This window comes from Symphodus melops (genome assembly GCF_947650265.1).
Source record: "Symphodus melops genome assembly, chromosome: 1".
NCBI lineage: Eukaryota > Metazoa > Chordata > Actinopteri > Labriformes > Labridae > Symphodus > Symphodus melops.
Genome location: NC_136691.1, coordinates 48,208,237 through 48,227,087, shown reverse-complemented (window position 1 = coordinate 48,227,087; position 18,851 = coordinate 48,208,237). Strand labels below are relative to the sequence as shown.

The following is an 18,851-nucleotide window of genomic DNA, read 5'->3' as shown; positions in this document are numbered from 1 at the left end:
GAACACTTCATGTTTGATCTGTTTCTCATTATGCTGTGGATTACAACCAGATGCTCACACTGGGTTGTGATTTGTAAAATATTTACAAGTGTTGACTGTTAGATGTTGCAGCATTTCATAAGTCAAAATATCGCTTTAAGGCGACGCTCAATAGATTTGACTCAGAGGTAAGTTTCTACTCAATCTGTGAGGATTTAAGTGAATATATACACCTTCAGTGTTTAAACGTTTACGACAGAGGTACCTCTACGGAAACATTGTGGTAAAGACAGCATCAGGCATCGTTCGAATAGAAGATCTATTTGGGACTCTTTAAATATCCAAAACTCCATCCATGCATACTACTTAAATGCCTCAATTATTTTTCACTTCTTTTAGCTGTCCATACTTTATTAATCCCTGAAGGGAATTCTGGTTTCATGCTGTTATTGAGAGACGTTCTTCTCAAAGACATAGGCCCAAACCACACACACACACACACACACACACACACACACACACACACACACACACACACACACACACACACACACACACACACACATACACATACATACAGGACCTGTGGACATGAATTAATGGAGATAGACGCTGTTCAGTTAGGTTTAGTGCCTTGATCAAATCATCATAATGCTTACAGTACAGGACAACTGGACCTAGTGTGAATGTGCCCCTAAAATCAGTGCTGCTGAGTACATTTGCAAAGGAAGCTCTTTGCTAGACATTTTAAATTGAGTTGGTTTAAATAGAAGATTGAGGATTTGTGTAAATCCTCCTAAGGGAATGTTAAAAAATGTCTTACCGCCCACTTGAGTATGTCCTGTAGAGTGAGACGCACGCTGTGTGGCGGCATCATCCACGTTTCAAATCCTGCTTATATTGTCGGTCTTCCCTTATGATATTCTCTGTTTCCTGTCACACTCTGCCATGCTGTCTGATGAAGGCAACACACAGCTTGGAGAGTCATGGGTCGAGTTGAACATCACACACTGAACATGTGTATAACAAAGAATCAGAGGGGGTGTCTTTCATGTTTTCCTCTTGGCATAAATAGACTGGAGTATTGACTGTAGGTTGCACTCCAAGCACAATAACGTGATAGTTAGATCACTCTGATTTACAGCTGTTGATTGTAACATGATTATGTCTCTTCTCAGAAGCAGCAGGAGAGGAATGCAGTCCTGATGAAAAGCAAGACTTTGTCTCTCCCACAGAGTAAGTCAGAAATTACTTCATACCCCCTCTCCCCCCCCCCCCCCCCCCCCCATAGCGTCCTCCCTCTGTTGTCTATTAATTAACTTTTTACCTGTCCTCCTCTCTTCTCCAGTAGTATATTGTGAAGGCCTCAGCACCTTACCCCCACTGTCCCCTCTTTCATGTTTTTCTCTCCCTGCTGAAAAGTTAAATTTTAATCCTTCTCAGTGGGGGATCTGGCCTGGATTGTATTTATGCGTGTGGTTGTGTCTGAGTGCAAATCCTGAGCGTTTCCTTCAAGGTTTTGTCTTTTTCTTTTCAATGTGAAACTTTAAATCTTTGATGTCGGTCGAAGGTCAAACACGTTGGGCTTCAATTACTACAACCCATTGTCCCATCTGTAGGCAACACATCCAGTGAAACACTAACAAACCACAGTCCTCCTCACAGCGCTATGATCCAGTTAGTGTTTCAGTCAGTGAATACACGGACATGGAAATGGAGCTTTTCAACACAAAACAGACATTTGAAGTATTTGTTTGGAAGATTGGTAAGATGCGAAGAATTGACTGAATCCTTGTCCTGCTCTTTGTTCCAGACTCTGTGAAAGACAACACTTCCACCTCCATTTTCTCCTCTTCCTCTACACTTCCTTCAATAACCAAAGAGAAGAAAGATGCCACCGCGCCCCTCTCCAAGAGCCTCTCCATCTCTATAGACAGCAGGTACTTTTATGACTATTTACTACGACTATACATCAGCTAATGAAACAGAATGATATTTATCAGTTTGCACTTTTGACACATAACACTATAATTACAAACACTTTCCTCGAGTAGACACTGCACCACAAATCTGATGAATGTATTTCGATTTCTGTATTTTAACATTTAGTGGGGATCAATAACCAGCTGAAAACGGGTCTTAACCTCTTTGTTTTCTGTACAGACGGCTCAGTGATGCAGCAGCAGTGGACACTGAGTGCAGTGTGACAGTTTGCTCGAACAGTTCATTATCTGACGAGGGAACGCCGGTCACAGCGACCGCTCCGTCAACTGAGCCACCAATCACCACGCAGGGTGAGAAAGACAAGCGAGCACTGAAACCACATACACCTTTGACATTCAAAGTATACCGCTGTGTGGATATGGATTAAGACAAAAGCTAATTTTTCTTTTTCTTTTTTTCTTTTGTTTTTTTTTTATGCCTCAGATGTTGTTGATGCCTCCCTGCTGAGCGACCTGTCTGCTGACCTGCTGGGACTTGAGGTTGAATCGTGGAGTCTGGCCGTCAGTCCCGAGTTTTGCAGGCTACACGACAGACGCACCGTCAAACGGCAGGATGTTATTTATGGTGGGAGGATTCTTCTTCATGCAGTGTTATTTATGAACAATATGCATGATGATAAACTGTTGAGACCCCCACAACAATTTCAAATGTAGTAAACAAATGTCCCTTTTTGGAGTTTTTTTTTTTTTTTTGTTGAAGTTTAACAGGTGCAGTTCTAAGCCATTATTACATTTGTTTCAGTGGGATTCAGCAGAACATCATTTTGTTATAAAGAGCTTTCACACATACACAAAACTCCTGAAATTTCACATGACAGGAAAGATGGCCACATTTTTAAACCTGCTTTTTTTTTCTTTTCTTTTTTTTTTTACCTCTGGCCCCCATTCATTTTTTCTGTGCTTGAAGTCAGGATGAGACAATGTGAGCAAGCAGCAGGATAAGACTGGTACATGACCTGTGTGATCTCTGTGCTCATCATTAGATTTATATTTTAACCAACATCTTCTTTTCCCACACTTTTGATGATATGGTGAATGTGTCCAACTATGACTTCCACTAGGATGATGAACACCCCCCCCCCCCCCTTATCTGACAGGTTCATCAACCAATCAACTTAGGAGGTATTCGGAGAAATCCTGCCTCAAATTTTCTAGACATTTTCAGGAGTGAAGCCTAAAGAACGCCTCAAGTAATCCCATGTTGTCCAGTTGGTTATTTAATTCCCTGAGAGATCTGTGCCCATCTCTTTGTACCTGTAAACATCCACTTTCTCTGTCCCACCATAGAGCTCATGCAGACAGAGCTGCACCACATCCAAACCCTGACGGTCATGTCGGAGGTGTTCAGGAGGGGCATGCTGGAGGAGCTGCAGCTCGATCTGGACTGTGTGGCACGGATCTTCCCCTGCTTGGACCCCCTGCTGCTCTTTCACAGAAACTTCTTTGGTGCACTGCAGGAGTGCAGACAGGATGCAACCCAACCTGAGAACCCCCGAAATTACCTCATCAATCACATTGGAAGTGTGCTGCTTCAGCAGGTTGGTGAAGACAGATTTAAGAGAATAAACACACACGGATATGTGTTTAGATTTCATCAAGCACACACACACAAACGTGTCTCGTATCTGATATTCCTCCTTGATGGTCTCTTTCTTAGTTCTCGGATGAAAATGCAGAGAAGATGAAGCAGGTGTACGGCGAGTTCTGCAGCCATCACACCGAGGCCGTCAATGTTTTCAAAGAGCTGCAGCAACAAAATAAAAAACTCCAAAACTTTGTCAAAGTAAGCTCCTATCTACAGACTCTCTTGTTCTATTGAATGACATTTAAGATGATTTGATTCTCATGTTGGTGTTGATTTCTCTGCCTCACAGCAACAGAGCAATAACTCTCTGGTCAGACGGAGAGGGGTCCCAGAATTCATCCTGCTGGTCACTCAGCGCATCACCAAGTACCCTGTGCTGCTGGAGAGGATATTACATTACACTCAGGGTGTGTTCTCTCTGTCTTATAACAATGCTGTTTGCTTTGTAATAATCAAAGAAAGACACAGACTCTTTAAACAAAGCAGACTGACATGGAGAATAAAAGAGGCGAAATGAGAGATATGATGATATAACACTTTTACTTAAATTGAATATATAAATATTCCAAAGTAATACGATTTTTTTTTTACTACCAGCACTGTCTAAGTGACAAACTCTGTTTGAAAGGGGTATAGTGGTGCAGTGTTTGGCGTTGTCGTCTCTAAGACATGCTCGTTAGGGTAATTGGTGACTCTAAAATTGCCCGTGTGTGAATGTTTGTCTGTGTCTTTATGTCAGCCCTGTGATTTACTGGCAGCCAGTCTAAGTCTCACCCCAAGACAGATGATGATTCCACATGACCCCTCGCAGGATAATCCATATAGATACTGCATGGCTAATGATGTCTTTCCCCCCTCACAGAGGGAGGTCAGGACTACTCGGACCTGTCACGAGCTCTGGCACAGATCCGGGATGTGATCGCTGCTGTGGACCTGACTGTAAATAAGTATGAGATGTGTCAGGAGCTGCAGGAAGTGCTGGCCCGACTGGAGAACAAGAGTTTTGCCAAGCTGAAGAACGGCAAGGTTTTCCGCAAGCAGGACCTTCTTTGCAAACACCGGGATCTGCATTATAAAGGGCTGGTCTACTGGAAGACTGCCACAGGACGTCTTAAAGGTGTCTATTAACAATATTCAAGTCCCTACAAAATATTTGAAAATTAAACACAGCCAGCCTCAATTTTCTTTTCTTCACCTTCTTTTTCAGATACTTTGGCTCTTCTGCTCACAGACGTTTTAGTCTTCGTACAAGAAAAAGATCAGCGATTTATATTTGCAGCTGTGGTAAGAAAGACTGGACCTGAAGGAAACGCTGAATTAAAGAAAGCTTTTTGTCGGTGTCTTTCTATCCTTTGACCCATCCTTTTGTCTTTTATCGACTTGTGCAGGACCAGAAGCCTCCTGTGATCCCTCTGCAGAAACTCATTGTTAGAGAAGTAGCCAATCATGAGAGAGGGATGTTCCTAATCTCTGCCTCCTCAGCTGGACCAGAGATGTATGAAGTTCACACTACCACCAAAGACGAGAGGAATGCATGGATGAGACAAATACGACAAGCTGTAGAGAGGTGTGTGTGTGTGTGTGTGTGTGCGTGTGTGTGTGTGTTTGTGTGAGGTCAAGTCTGCAGTGTGTGTCTGTGCAGGTGTCCATGTCAGGCGTGTGATTTAAATGTGTGTGTGCCTGGTTAATGTGTGTCACTATATTTGAGTTACTCATTTTCTAACCCACTCGCAGTTGTCCTGAAGAAGAGGAAGAGGAGGAAAGAACTGCCGAATTAGAGGAGGCCAAAAAAGCGGCAGAGGTGAGAGCTCAGAAGATCACCAAGTTCCAAGGTAAGATATCGCTCGTGTGCTCACGTGCAAAGATGATCTGTTCAATGAAAAATCGCTCTATGCTGGAGCCAGAAACAACAGCACGTCGTCATTTTGTGTTTCTGCAGAGACTCTGTTGAGTCAGGACCAGCGAATCTGCAACAGCCTGGAAGAGAAGTTACAGCTTTATGCTGAGCTTACAGAGTTAACCCTGCGATCACCAGAAGCTGTGCAACATCGCCACCTGCTGGTGGAACCCGAAGCTGACAGCGAGGCGCCAAGACAGGCCTCGTCTCTCCTCACAGCTGCACTCAGAGAAGGTAAACTCCACATATGAGCTGGGGCGACAAAACGACGTGGGCTGCATGACGCTGCATATTAAAGCCTCTTAACATTATCTTAGCATTACGAATTAAGAAGATGAATTCATCCCTCTGACAGGCTGTTCAGTCATCATCCCTTTAAAGTGTTTTTCCAGAAAGGCAGAAAGACTGAATGCAGATCTATCAATGACAAGAGCCTGGATGAGATTAATGGACGCCTTCTGTACAAACTGAAGCCTAACCCTTACTGAAACAATTGCATACATTAACCTATTAGCACATTTTAAGCCTTTGTTTCTATTAATGGAACACCAAACGATTTTTTTTTTTATTGTTTTATAATCTCTGATTATACTCTTAATACAAGTCAAATGACTCTGGAAATGTTAATAATGATGTTTTATTCTGCATGAAATATGAATGGAAACAGAACTTAAGTGTGAGTGAATCAGTTATCTGAAGTGGTGTGGTCCAGTAGTGTGTACTGGCATACTGGGAGACCGACCTACATTAAAGCTCCATATACTTGTCTTTTTGCAGCGGAGAACCTGATCTCCATGCTGCAGGCCCGTGATGGCCTCTCTGTCCAGAGTCTGGGCTCACCTGTGGGAGGACCGGAGGGCTTCAGCTACAACAGCCACGGCAGCAGCATCCAGGAGTCTCCATCTGAACGTAAGTCGCAGATACGCTGAAAAGTAGATTCATTAATTTTTTTTTACAGATGTGCTCAACAGCAACATTGACTTATACACACCAGCAGTAACTGTCACGTCTTTCATCTCTCTTTGTTGCCTCAGCTGATTATCTGAGCACGCTCAGTATGAGCTCCACCTCTCTTGGGTCAGACAGCGAGCTGATGGGAATGGACAGCACGTTGTGGAGCTCTGCTGCCGAGCTGAAAAGAGCAGACACCAAAGGGACACTTTTAAAGGTTGAACACTTTGAACACCCTTAATAAGTCTTCGTAAATCAAACAAAATCTGCAGGTGTCCATGTGTAATAACACATGTTTCTGCAGGTGGCAGAGAGCGTCCAGAGTCTGACTCAGCTCCTTTATAGTCTGCAGGTGAGAAAATGTTCGGAGGGACGGAGTTGATATCAAATATTGTGTTTTCTGTTATTATATACTTAATCTTTCTCCCCTTTTATTTTCTTTGAATTAATTATTGAGAAAAACAGTCAGGTTGTCATTTACAATAAATACATAACCTGAAAAAAGTTGTATTCCAGTCATTTAATTGCACTTTAAGTTCTTGATATAAGAACGGTTAAATTTGAAAGGATTTAGTTGCCATAAGCTGATAAATGTCAACCCAGCACTCGTATGTAAAAAGCATGTTGATGTTATCGAGTCGTGCAGATTATGATCAGGGGCTTCCTCCTTGTGTTGGCAGGCGTCTGTAACACTCCAGGACAGCTGCCATGAAGTCCAGAAACTCCTCCTCCAGGAGGGAGACAAACCTCTGCACCGAACACTCACTTCCATCCAAAACAGTGCGGTAAAGTGTTTTGACTTTAAACCAACATGTCTGAGTATTCTGAGGTTAGACGAGAATTCTCTGTTCTCCTTATGAATAACAACATACTGAACCTGTTTCTTTTTTTTTTTTATCCAGGAGTTCGAGAAGCAGAGGAGTTTTGATAAGAAGAAAGAGGAAGTAGAAAAGAGGGGTTCAGAGAGGAGGAAGGAGGAGGTGGATGAGGTGAAGAAACTCCACGTGAAGCTCAAACAGGAGCAGCAACGCTGGGACAGAGCGTGTCTGGCCAAAGAGAAACAACAGGTGAGCTTCAAGCTGATGTTTCAGTCAAGTTAACTGGACTCCTTTTTTGTCTCCCTTCTGTTATTTCTCTCTCTCTTCTGTAGTTCTCGCCCCATGACAGTTTGGGGCTATCTCTTTTGCTCTGTGCCAGTTTCAGGTCATTTCACACCCCAGTCAATGCTGTCACATCAGAGGTGACTTGACAATGAACCGAATTAGTAGAAGAGGTTATAATCACAGTCATGGTTTTCATTTATCATAAAACACAATGTTTTTGAATTCACCTCTCTCTGATCACATTCTTGTAGATCGTAGATATCAACAGAACTTCCTGTGAAGTAAAGTTCAGATGTTTTTTTTTGTTTTTTTTCTGGGGAAACTTCCCTTTTCTGTAGAAAGTGGGCTGGTGTTCCTGCCAACAAACAGCTAACTGGCTTCTCTAAATGCGACATGTCAGGGCGTCTGAGTTTAGCTCAGCAGTTAGATCGTGAACCCCGTGTGCAACGGCTGCAGGCCACGACCTCGTCCCAGGTTTGAGTCCAACCCTCCAACCCTCTCCTTCAAATATTTCCTGTCAATCTTGATTGTCCCACAAATAAAGGCCTAAATGTAATATACTTTACACTTTATACTAAATGTACTTTGAATAAGAGTTCAAGGCTAGTGTTGGTCGATGAATAAAAGTTTCTACTCCTCAAGTTTCTTTACTAAAGTCTTTCAAACACTTCATTTGTACCATCAGTTTTTTTATGGTTTTCTCTTAAACTCACTGTAGAGATGGTGTAGCATAACATTTTCCCAATGATATATTCCTGTCAATTAATTACAGTTTTGAAATTACAGTTTTCTTTTTAGTTTTTAGAATTCTGAAATACTTCAAATGTGCCACATTTAAATTCAAAAGCAGCTTGCATTGTGTTGAAACAGATCCACAGTACTTAGTTAGTCAGTCAGTTCGTTAGATGCTTTATTGTCTCCCTTAGGAGAAATTTGCTTTGGAAACAGGAGAATGTCACATATAGCTCAACACAGAGAACACAGCACAACACAAACGTCTGTATACATGTAACATAAACAAGAACACATACATCACTTCATTTAAACTTTTTGCACACGCTCTTTCTATTGCACATATACTCATCGAACGTCATTCATTCTATTGCACTGATTTTTATGATTATTATATTGCACTTCCCTGTACCATCAGAATTTATTGTTGCACTAGGAGTGGAACATCCGATTTTAATTGGGGCCCAAGCCAACCGTCTGAAGACATCTGAGGAAGAGCATGTTGGCTCGAAACATCACTTCTTAATAAATCCTTCAAACAGGAGCTTCTGCAGTCTTTAGTTTGTTTCTTCACTGTGAAAAGACCCAAGTCTGCAGCGAAGCTCAATAATCCTTAGAGCACATGAACATCAAGCTTCATGGTCCAACACAGTTTCATTTTCACCTTATCACTTCAGTCTGTAACAGTCTGTGCTGCTTTTAATTTGCATTGAAAAAACAAACATGTTGAGGGCTCTTGATGCGTTGCCAGCCTTTTCATACATACTGCACCACACACTTTCTTTCTTATGTCTCCAGAGTGAGCAGGAGAGTGCACTGGAGCAGCGAGAGCAGCAGTGCTTCCTGGAGGCGGAGCGTCTGCGATGCGAGCGTGAGGAGCTGGAGACTCAGCTGCTGGAGTATCAGCAAAATCTGGACCGACTAAGGGACGGCCAGAGGAGTGTGGAGCGGGAGAAGGAGAAGATCGAAGCCCAGCAGAGGCTCCTGCAGAGCTGGAGACACAACCGTCAGAGCAGTCTGCCTGTTACCATATCACTGGATGGATACAAGGTTAGAACAGATGGGGTTGATTGACAGGAAGGTAGAAGATCAAGAAGTGGGGATGAACTTATTAATCCAGAAAAGGCACAAATACTAGGTGTTGTTTCCATGTCCCAGGTGTCTGGCCACAGCCGCTCAGGCAGCCTGGATGGAAGCTGTTCAGTGTATGAGAACGAGGCAGCCTTGCTCGCCTCCCTCCAGCAGAACCGCCTCCTCCCGCCTGCCAACAACAACCAGCACCAGCGTCTGCTCTCCATGCCAAGGAAGAACCAAGATGGCCCTCTGCACAGCTCCAGTTACACCGCTAACCTCGGCCTCAGTGCAAGTCTCTACAACAGCCTGAACACCCTGCTGAGTCAGGCACACAGCAAGCCTGCAGATGGTCTGACATTCCCCAACTACAGCAACAACCAAGACTGCACCCGGCCTCTGAACGACTCCCTCCACCCCTTCAGCAGCAGAGGCTCTGCACAGCCACAAAGGACCAACAACAGTAAGTACAATGTGTTTATGGGTGTAATATTACAATTGACCTCCTCACAAATGTTAGGACCCCCTTGATTTTAAGGCCCCCTTGAAAACGAGATGGTACATCTTAAAGGGCTTATCCTATACAAATAAATATAAACGTATTTTCACTGGTGAGCAAGTTTTTAGAAACGTTGTTTTTCATTGATGGTTTGTGGCGTGACTAAAACTGTGAGCTTCACCATAGCACTTTAAACAGGTTTAGTGCAGTGTAAACAGGTTTTATCTTGGCTGTACACTGAACATGCTCAAGAAGGCAGAACAGTCAATCAAGGGCACACACTGATATTTTAATGTAATACACATTTTTAAGAGAACACAGACATTTAATCTGAATCTCTGTTGTACTAACAAAACAAAAACTATCCTTTTTAAAAACCTTTCTCTTTCTAGCAGACTTCAGCCCATCATCGGACAGGAGACCCTTCGCTCCCTGGAGGTCTGAGATCACCAGTCATGGACTGTATGAGGACGACTACTCTTTGTCTCCCTCTCTGACCCCCCTCCTTCCACCGCAGGCTTACCTCTCCCTTGAAGGACAGAACGGGGAGGAGGTGGGCGAGGAGAACATAGTTTATCTGTGAGAGTCCTCGTGTGAGCTCTCCTACATGTAAAAGGACAGACAATAATATATATATGTGTTGCTTTGTTGTGCTTGTGTATCTTTGTGTGATGGAAATAAGTTAATTTTTGAAATAATAAAATAAGGGAAATGATACAGGGGAGGCGTTCCCACAGATGTCCGTGCCTTTATCAGTGTATATGTCAGCCGTTAATCATTCTCTTCCTACGTGAGGAAACCATTGTGCCTTTTTGCAAACAATTTCTTTGTAGCTTTTATAATCACACTTCCCATGTTTTTACTTCTACTTTGATACAGTAAGTGTTCGTTGCACTTTGATGATCTAAGATGTACATTGATTCCCCAAATTAGAAGTTAGTGTAGCAGGAAAACCCAACAGAAGTTTGCTGTTTTCTCAAGAGCACTTAAAAGAAATCTTTGCGAGGCCTCCCCTAAAACATGTATGTATAGACAGCTTTATTCCTCCATGTGATCTTTAATAATATTTATTAGGGATTGTGAGCATCTGAAAGACGAAGATAAATATGCTGAAATGATGATATAAATGTCAAAAATGTGTATATGTTTTGTTTGTATTTGTAAAGGCCATCTATGCATGCTTTGTTTAAAGAGGATCTTCTCTTCCTCTTCTCACTTTTCTCACTTAAGTGCCAAAAATCTTCCTCACGGATACTGTCAGAGTTTCTGTAACGAATGGCTGAATGTTTTCTGTTTGTCTGCTTTTTGAATAACTTATTTGTATGTAAACTGCTACATCCACTGTTAACTGTTAATTTTGTTTGAAATGTGTCCCATTTGTATCTAAGTAATCAGAACTGTGATGTGCCATATGGATGGTGTTGTGCATATAAAACTCTTGTGGCGAACACTTGTTTTGTCCTGTGTTTAATTTTGATATCACTAATGTTGCTCACCTCTCAGGGGTTGGGCGCTCACATTGCTGCGCAATACTGGGACAAAGTAACCAATGACTCATGAGACTTTCTCTCAGTGTGTGCAGCAGTGGCTGTCTGACTTTCATCATTTCTCCGAGAGCATGATACCTCTCAGGATATCCTCAGTTTGCCTGCTTTGGTTGTATCTTGCATCTTCTGAGGATACTGGTGAGTTTGATTTAAAGTCTCCCACCTCAATTTTTAAGAACGGTAACTATGTGCTGTATTATTGCATTCAGTGTGGTTCATTGTGCTCCAGTTTGGCAGCTTTCAAGGCCAAGCATCACTCATCTGCAGGCTCTGAGTGACAGGCAAAGTCTCTTGGTTAGCTGGCAGCTAAACCACAGCGACTTACTGGGTGATGTTTATGAGATCCAGATTGGCCGCTCTTTAAACCATACCATTATTTACAATGTGAGTGCTTTAGTTCTTGTTGTCTGGAGTTGAGGCTCAATAAAGATGCATCCCATCCTGTATTTCATAGTATAAGCTGTTCTACATTTAACATTTACTATGCTAATGAAACTCCTGTTAACTAAATATAACATTGGTATTCTGTTTTGTTTACATAGAGAAATTTTAGTGTAGCGTCCATAGATTCACATCAATACACATGGACCTCAGATCTGCCTCTCGAGTGTGTTGATCATTCAGTCAGGATACGAATGTTCTACAACGAGTCTGTCCTAAGTCCCTGGAGCAGCTGGAAAACAAATCATGGTGAGATTTTACTCTCATTCTCAGCTTTCTAGTCTGTAACAATTTTATTCTGAATCCTTTAAAATCGTCACCCAAATATATTACTGTTAAGCTATTAGATCGAACAGAATACCTTACTTTTGTCTGTATGTGTAACTTGGTAAAAGTGAATAAAATCCACTGAGATACCCGAGTGTGTGCCACTGATAAGATCATAACATGAACTAAGCACCCAGTTCTGTTTTTAAGCAGCAGTGAGGCACCATTTCCTCTTCAACAATCTTTAATATCAGTGTTGTGCAACTCTAGCAGTCATTGCAAATGTTTGTTGCAATGCACATCCTGTGCAAAGCCTGGACATGGTTGGGTTACTTTCACCTCGATAATAATTTGTTCAGATGATACTGTTCTCAGTAGTCTTGTAGTCTTCCACTGAAGGTAGACGTTAAAGAGAGCATACAAAAAAATTAAAAAGGGACACACATCTGCAAGTTAGGGTGCTGGACCAAAAAACATCAAAGTTGGAAAAAAGTAAGAGTCTGTTATTTGACAATTAAATTCCACGTTTTTGAAATCAAAGAGAGACAATAGCACATAAATCTAACCGCACCTCTGCTTGTGCTCTTTGCTCAAGGAGCCCAGGCAAAGGACGAGGCCCGGATTTTTCCCTTCCAGCGGGTGCTGAGAGAGGGCACCAGTGCCATGTTCTGCTGTGTTCCCCCTCTTGGAGTCAATATTACCAGCATATCCATCAATAACAGACCATACCCTCTAATCAACATCAGCGATAAAGTCAAGGCCATCACAGTAGAAAAACTGACCATGCCGATCTCAATCATCAACAGTCTGTCGATCATATGCAGAGATGACGCAGGACACAACAGGAACATCTATAACTATCTGAGCTGTAAGTTTTAATTGTATGATTTAGTTGGAGTCTTTGCATCCAGTAAATCAATTAAACATATCTTATCCAAACGATTCATCTGTGTCTGTGTCTGTGTGCTTTATAGCTCCTCCCCAGAAGCCCAAAAATCTCAGCTGTGTGACCTCAGACATGAAATATGTCACTTGCACCTGGGATTCAGAGCTGGACAATCGCAACGACAAAACACACACACTGCACATACAGTAAAAACACACATCACTTACAAGATCGTGAGAGATGGTTTTCAGAAAAGTCAATCCTGTAGTTAATCTGACATTGATGTGTACACATTCAACTAAACATGGTTAAGGGACAGGAAAGACAAAAAATATGGATGACTTTTTATGTTTCCCTTTCTATGTCGTGGAAAACTCAGGAATTCAGACAAGCCTCCCATCCTCTGTGAACAGTTGTCTTGTACTTTTCCGGCCATCCCCCATCTGGAAGAATACAACGTCAGAGTGGAGGTAAAGAACCTGCTGGGAAAGGAGACAGAGAGCTACAGCTTCAACATCTCTGACAGAGGTCAGACATCTCAACAGAATATGGATTGTAGTGTTTGTGTTTCAACTTTGTGTTTCAACTTTCAATGGTACATTTTAAGGGTAGAAACAGGCCATAATTAAAAGAAGTCACCTTTTAGTGTTTCCTGTTGTGGCACGGTGCAGCGTAAGCCCTGGGATTACAGACACCACGGTCTCCTGGTTCATGCTGTGGGACTTACCGAAAGTGAGCCTCCTCTGTCAGGTCACCACAGTCCCAGGCAGCGCAACGGTGGTAAGCTGCAACTCACTTTTGCTTCTTTACTTCTTGCTTTATTGCATGTTCTTGAACGTTTAGTCTGTGTGCTTGTAACAGATGACATGCAACAGTGTGGGGGGGTCCTGCAAAGTCATATTGGAACATCTGCAGCCCAACACCCACTACACTACCAGGGTACGCTGTTCTGCTGATGGCAGACTCTGGGGAAAATGGACTCCGCCTGTGACCTTCAAAACCTGTTAGTACAAAGAGTCTGTATTACTAGAGATGCTGTCCAAGAATCACAGTTTCATTGCGATGGCAATTTAAGCTTTTACAATTTACACATTGCTAATGGCTAAATTCCTCAGAATACATAAGAAAACAAACTACGCTTTCTCACTCAGCATTTGTACATAATGGCCTTGTCATCATTTTTTAGCTACTGTCAGATTGATTGGTGCCAAAATACTGAAAAGTGCTATTGGATTTAGTTTCTATTTAGGGCAACATATTGCAAACAAAGATATTGTGTAAAACATGAAGAAAAGCAGATATAAACACTGTGATTGACAGGTTAATTGTGTCAATTTATTGCACTTCATAGCATACAGGCCTAATTATAAGTGTAGTATGGTGTGTACTGGGTCCAGTAAAGTCAGTTCCTAACAAAGTTTAATTATGTACGACCCAAGACCATGCTAACAACAAATCTAGCCCTGGAATGTTTTGAAGAAGACCAAATCTAGCAGGTTCAGCATTCATAACGGCAGGACATCATGGCTCCCATGTCCTTGTCTTTCTTAGATGACTTAATTTAACCAGTCAAGAAACAGTTGAGCCAATAATTTAAATCATTCACATCCCAAAGTTGGTTTCATGCCAGACTGTAACTCCTGTTACTACGGAGCCTTAATTTTTATATGTAAGTGATTTGATTATAGTGATAGATGATCCTCTATATGGTATTGTTTCCTTCATGCGCTTGCCTCAGATTCCTTGGTGACCTTGGATGTGTGGAGGAGAATAACACAGCTGCCAGACCAAAACAGTCGTCAAGTTACTCTCATGTGGACTCCCGTGAGACTCCATTCCTGTCTGTTTTGCAGAAATATTTGAGTAATAATGCCCAAATTTGAGAATGGATTATGTGCATAAATAACGTCCACAACCACCTCTGTTCTCAGAGCTCAGCAGCAACAGTACTGATCCAAGGCTACAAGGTTCAGTGGTCTCAGGGAGGCAGAAACCAGACAGTGCTCAAGAACAATGGGCAGACTCAGGCAGAGGTGTCCATAGGTCCAGGACAGTGTGACTTCACGGTCCAGGCTGTGGTCCACACTGGCTCCACCGTCCCTGCTCAAATCACAATCCCACAGAAGGATGACCAGGGTGAGTGGAATCAGCCAAGATAATTCATGTAACACCTTTTCTTCGTGGAAATACAGTACATGTGAAATATAGTGATTACCATAGGTTACAGTCCTCATCACACTGGTTGCTGGACTGGTTCTTTTTGCTAATTGATGCAAGTCATACCTTCATTCTCCCAGTGATTATCGTCACTTGTCAAAGAGCTTTAATTTAATTAATACTCTTGAGATTGAAAAAGTTCACAATTTTGTATCTGTGCAGAGAAAAATACGGCAGAAAAGCAGTTGAGCAGTAGCTCAGCTGCTGGTTTCAATCTGTCCTGGGAACAGGATGAAACCACAACCTGTGGATACACTGTGGACTGGTGCCTTCTGGGAAATGCAGTGCCATGTACTTTGCGATGGGTAAAAATGTCTGAGGGAAACAACACATTATTCCTACCTGGGAGTAAGTTTTCTATGTTGGTTTGTTTTCTCCTGAATTGTTCACCTTACATTTAGATCCTTCCAACTCTTCTTCTTAGGACTTGTATTTATGACTCACACTTCCTCTGTATTCAGGACATTTCAAAGCAGGCTGCAGGTATACGTTTAGTATCTTTGGATGCTGGGAAAATGGACACCGACTACTAGAGATGCAGACTGGATATTTACAAGAGCTAAGTGAGTTTTATTTCCATTCATGTCTTGCTCTGGAAATGTGTGTTCTTTTATTTATGTATATCAGACCACTTCATCTCCTAATGAGGTTAAATAGGAATTTGATGGCTGGTCTCCTAGGCACATACTGATAAGCCCCAGGACTGTTCCATGACAGATAGGGTAGAGAGAGAAACTGCAGGAGACATGAGCTCATACTTTCAAGAAGACAATGCTACATAATTATTAGGATGTCTACAGTCACAATACCAGGATGAATCGTTCAGAAAGAGAGGAGAAAAAAGATTCTTCATTAGAAAAAACTCCCTTGTTTGCTTATTTTTCTTTGCCTATCCAGTATTGAAAAATCTAGTCAGTTCTAACCAGAAATGCAACATATGCTGTTGCTTGAGTGCCCTCTCTCATTCATATAACTAGTTAGTTATAAGTTACCTTAGTTTTTAGAATTTAAAGACTCCTAATAAGGTTTTAGAGTAGTCATAGCAACAACATTCTAAACAGCCTCTGACAGAAGTCACAAGTCAGAAGTTGCATTGTAACTTGAAGTCTATGACATTGATTTTGTTTTCCTTTCTCATTAATCGCCTTCATTTCTTTAGACTCAGTACCATCTCCGAGTCTGGTTGAACTGGTTCAGAGCACTTCCTCATCTGTGATGCTGGAGTGGTTCTATAGTGAGGATGATGCATCTCGTTCAGCTTTCATCACTGGTTACCTGATCACAGTGCAGGAACCGGGATCTGTCACGCTGTCAGGTCATGTTTCAGGTGAGTGCAGGGAGAAATCTTCAAGTGCTAGTGCTTCCTGATATTCATCTTTTCATTTTTAGAATAACAGAAGTAATACAAATAACTACAAACTGACTGTCCTCACAAGTCATTTCAGATTTGCATTACTTAGAATTTGAGTCGTGTTTTTTACTTCTGTGTTGTAATGCTTCAGACAACATGAAACTAGATATTTATATTCTTGTGTACATCCAGATCTGGTGAACGTGTTGGTGTCAGACCCTCACAGGAAGTCTGTGACAATAGATGGTCTGCAGCAGAACCAAGAATACACTTTCTCTGTGAGCGCTCTCACTAAGGAGGGACCTGGACAAGCTGCAAGCATCACTGTCAGAACCAAAACGAACTGTGAGCTCCACGTGCAATCATAGATCTACAAAAATCCAACGCTATCCAATGACCAAAAAAAAAAAAAAATCCAATGATGTCTAGTTTGTTGTGTTTTTTTAAATCAGTGAACAGAGAAATATGTTACCCATTCTATCTTCCTTGGCAGACACTGCTCTTGTGGTCAAGATTCTGACTCCCTTCTTTTTACTGCTGGGCTGTGCAGTCCTCCTGTGGCCTCGGAGAAAAACGTGAGTCATTTCTTCTTTATATTGTCTTTTAAAGTGGAAATCCTGCTGAAGACAGCCTAAAGCCTCTGTCTTCCAACTTCTTTCTGTTTCCTCCAGGCTGCAGAGAGGCCTGATGGGGATCGTCTTTTATCCTGCTGGCATGAACATAAAAACTCCTGAGCTAGACAGAAGCCTGCAGGAGGTTGGACAACACATTGAAACAGTCAAATCTGGAATAGAGCAAAATGATATGCTAAGCTCACCACAGTGAATATTTATAATACAATAAATGTGTTTTCCTTTTTTTCTTCTTTTTTTTTGGAGGTCTAGCATGTTAAAAGTCATCAAAACGCCTAAAGATTTTTTATTGCAAACATTGAATCCTTAATTGAATCAAAGACAATGACAAGACAAATTCACTATTTACAAATTCAATCAAATAAAACATTGTTTATATCATTAATTTCCCTTCTGCTTGTTTGCACAGACTGGTGAGTGGCTGCAGTCTCAAAAACCAGAGGAGGTCCAAAGCTGTGACATCGAGATCCTGACTAACAGACCTCTTCTGAATCACTCACCACTCAGAGATCCTGAAGCCCTGAACACACTGCCCCCTCCTGGTCCACAATCCTCTCCTTTAACTCTGCAGCCCCCCTGCGTTCCACTCCAAGCAGAATACTGTCCACAGCTGTGGAACACAGCACCTCTCCAACAGACTACATACATCACTAACAGGACTTATTTTAACACCATGGAGTAAGATCTGTGTAAAACACAACGAGTAACGTTCTCTGATGTCAAATGAAGCGTTAAACTAGGAATCATGCAATGTTATGTTTGTACTGTAGCCCTAAACTTGTTTATCATGTTTATGTACAGTTCAATAGTGCAAAATTATTAATAGATACTCTGTAGTATCTCAAAATAATGACTTACAGGATCTTTTTTTCCCATCACAATGGGCATTGATATTTAAGAAACTCCAGATGCCAACAAAAATCCGATTTTGGAAGGCAGGTTACAGTTCAAGTTTGTCCGAGGATGTGATGGTGCGTAATAGTTCTTACGTGTTAACTCATCAAGAAACACACACAACTGGTTTTGTAGCAGAAAATCTGTCCCACAGTGTTACCAGAACTGTAATCTAAAAATAGCACTGTATGCTCCAATGTCCGTGTGTCTATTCTGAGAATAATTGATGACAACCATTATTCGTTGTTTTATTTGTTGAAATCATTTTTAAAAGAAAACATCTGGTGTATCTGTTTGCTGAATATTTCCCTCTTCACTTCCCGACATTTCTTGCTCATTTTGTTCACTTCGAAAAGAGTTAGTGCTAAGTTGCAGAACTGGTTGGTTCAGAAGTGTCAAACCTTTGCCGGGATGTTGATGTAACAAGGCCAGCTACTCAAACATTGTGGTAAACGGTGTATTAACTAGTGAGGCTCCCCCAGTAAAGCTGAATGAAATCTATACCAATTTTACCTTCTTTTTTGTTTTAAAATAAAGCTTAGCTGCTAAGAATGTTTCCATCAGACGAGCATATTTTCATCTTGTTGAAGGTATAGATTAAGATATTTGATAGTTTGTCAAATTGAGCTGACATTATCAAAGGCCAACATTTACTCACATATGGAAACAAAAGATGACATATCAGTGGGCAAAACTTTCCTCTTCAAACTGGCACTGACATTTGACATTTCATTGAACTGTATGCATAAATCAATGTGGTCCTATTCTTATCTCACCTGATGCTTATGCCTTCTTT

The 18,851-nt window shown here is 41.7% G+C and overlaps 2 protein-coding genes across 5 annotated transcripts in view; both read left to right on the top strand.

Moving 5' to 3' along the window:
- The window catches only part of LOC306841469 (rho guanine nucleotide exchange factor 28-like), a 39,819-nt gene extending 28,551 nt beyond the window's left edge, over nucleotides 1-11,268 (top strand). For all 4 annotated transcript variants that reach the window (XM_079371397.1, XM_079371396.1, XM_079371395.1 and 1 more), the window contains 20 exons: nucleotides 1,158-1,215; nucleotides 1,793-1,919; nucleotides 2,143-2,273; nucleotides 2,407-2,547; nucleotides 3,270-3,520; nucleotides 3,640-3,765; nucleotides 3,857-3,974; nucleotides 4,430-4,684; nucleotides 4,775-4,851; nucleotides 4,956-5,134; nucleotides 5,302-5,399; nucleotides 5,507-5,698; nucleotides 6,242-6,373; nucleotides 6,499-6,632; nucleotides 6,720-6,767; nucleotides 7,096-7,200; nucleotides 7,318-7,482; nucleotides 9,049-9,300; nucleotides 9,409-9,784; nucleotides 10,213-11,268. In XM_079371397.1, coding sequence (XP_079227523.1) covers nucleotides 1,158-1,215; nucleotides 1,793-1,919; nucleotides 2,143-2,273; nucleotides 2,407-2,547; nucleotides 3,270-3,520; nucleotides 3,640-3,765; nucleotides 3,857-3,974; nucleotides 4,430-4,684; nucleotides 4,775-4,851; nucleotides 4,956-5,134; nucleotides 5,302-5,399; nucleotides 5,507-5,698; nucleotides 6,242-6,373; nucleotides 6,499-6,632; nucleotides 6,720-6,767; nucleotides 7,096-7,200; nucleotides 7,318-7,482; nucleotides 9,049-9,300; nucleotides 9,409-9,784; nucleotides 10,213-10,403 — 3,156 coding nt within the window. In that variant the 3' untranslated portion in view covers nucleotides 10,404-11,268. The remainder of the gene's footprint in view (nucleotides 1-1,157; nucleotides 1,216-1,792; nucleotides 1,920-2,142; nucleotides 2,274-2,406; nucleotides 2,548-3,269; nucleotides 3,521-3,639; nucleotides 3,766-3,856; nucleotides 3,975-4,429; nucleotides 4,685-4,774; nucleotides 4,852-4,955; nucleotides 5,135-5,301; nucleotides 5,400-5,506; nucleotides 5,699-6,241; nucleotides 6,374-6,498; nucleotides 6,633-6,719; nucleotides 6,768-7,095; nucleotides 7,201-7,317; nucleotides 7,483-9,048; nucleotides 9,301-9,408; nucleotides 9,785-10,212) is intronic.
- A 170-nt stretch (nucleotides 11,269-11,438) lies between these two features.
- On the top strand, nucleotides 11,439-18,789 carry osmr (oncostatin M receptor; the record flags this gene model as incomplete). Its single annotated transcript, XM_079337455.1, has 17 exons — nucleotides 11,439-11,505; nucleotides 11,597-11,751; nucleotides 11,910-12,057; nucleotides 12,671-12,943; nucleotides 13,050-13,167; nucleotides 13,341-13,489; nucleotides 13,608-13,741; nucleotides 13,823-13,964; nucleotides 14,700-14,785; nucleotides 14,893-15,097; nucleotides 15,341-15,526; nucleotides 15,640-15,741; nucleotides 16,338-16,505; nucleotides 16,722-16,874; nucleotides 17,023-17,104; nucleotides 17,201-17,285; nucleotides 17,571-18,789. The coding sequence occupies 17 exons, from the start codon at nucleotides 11,439-11,441 to the stop codon at nucleotides 17,841-17,843; spliced, it is 2,526 nt and encodes an 841-aa protein (XP_079193581.1). The 3' UTR covers nucleotides 17,844-18,789.
- Nucleotides 18,790-18,851: the final 62 nt, after the last annotated feature.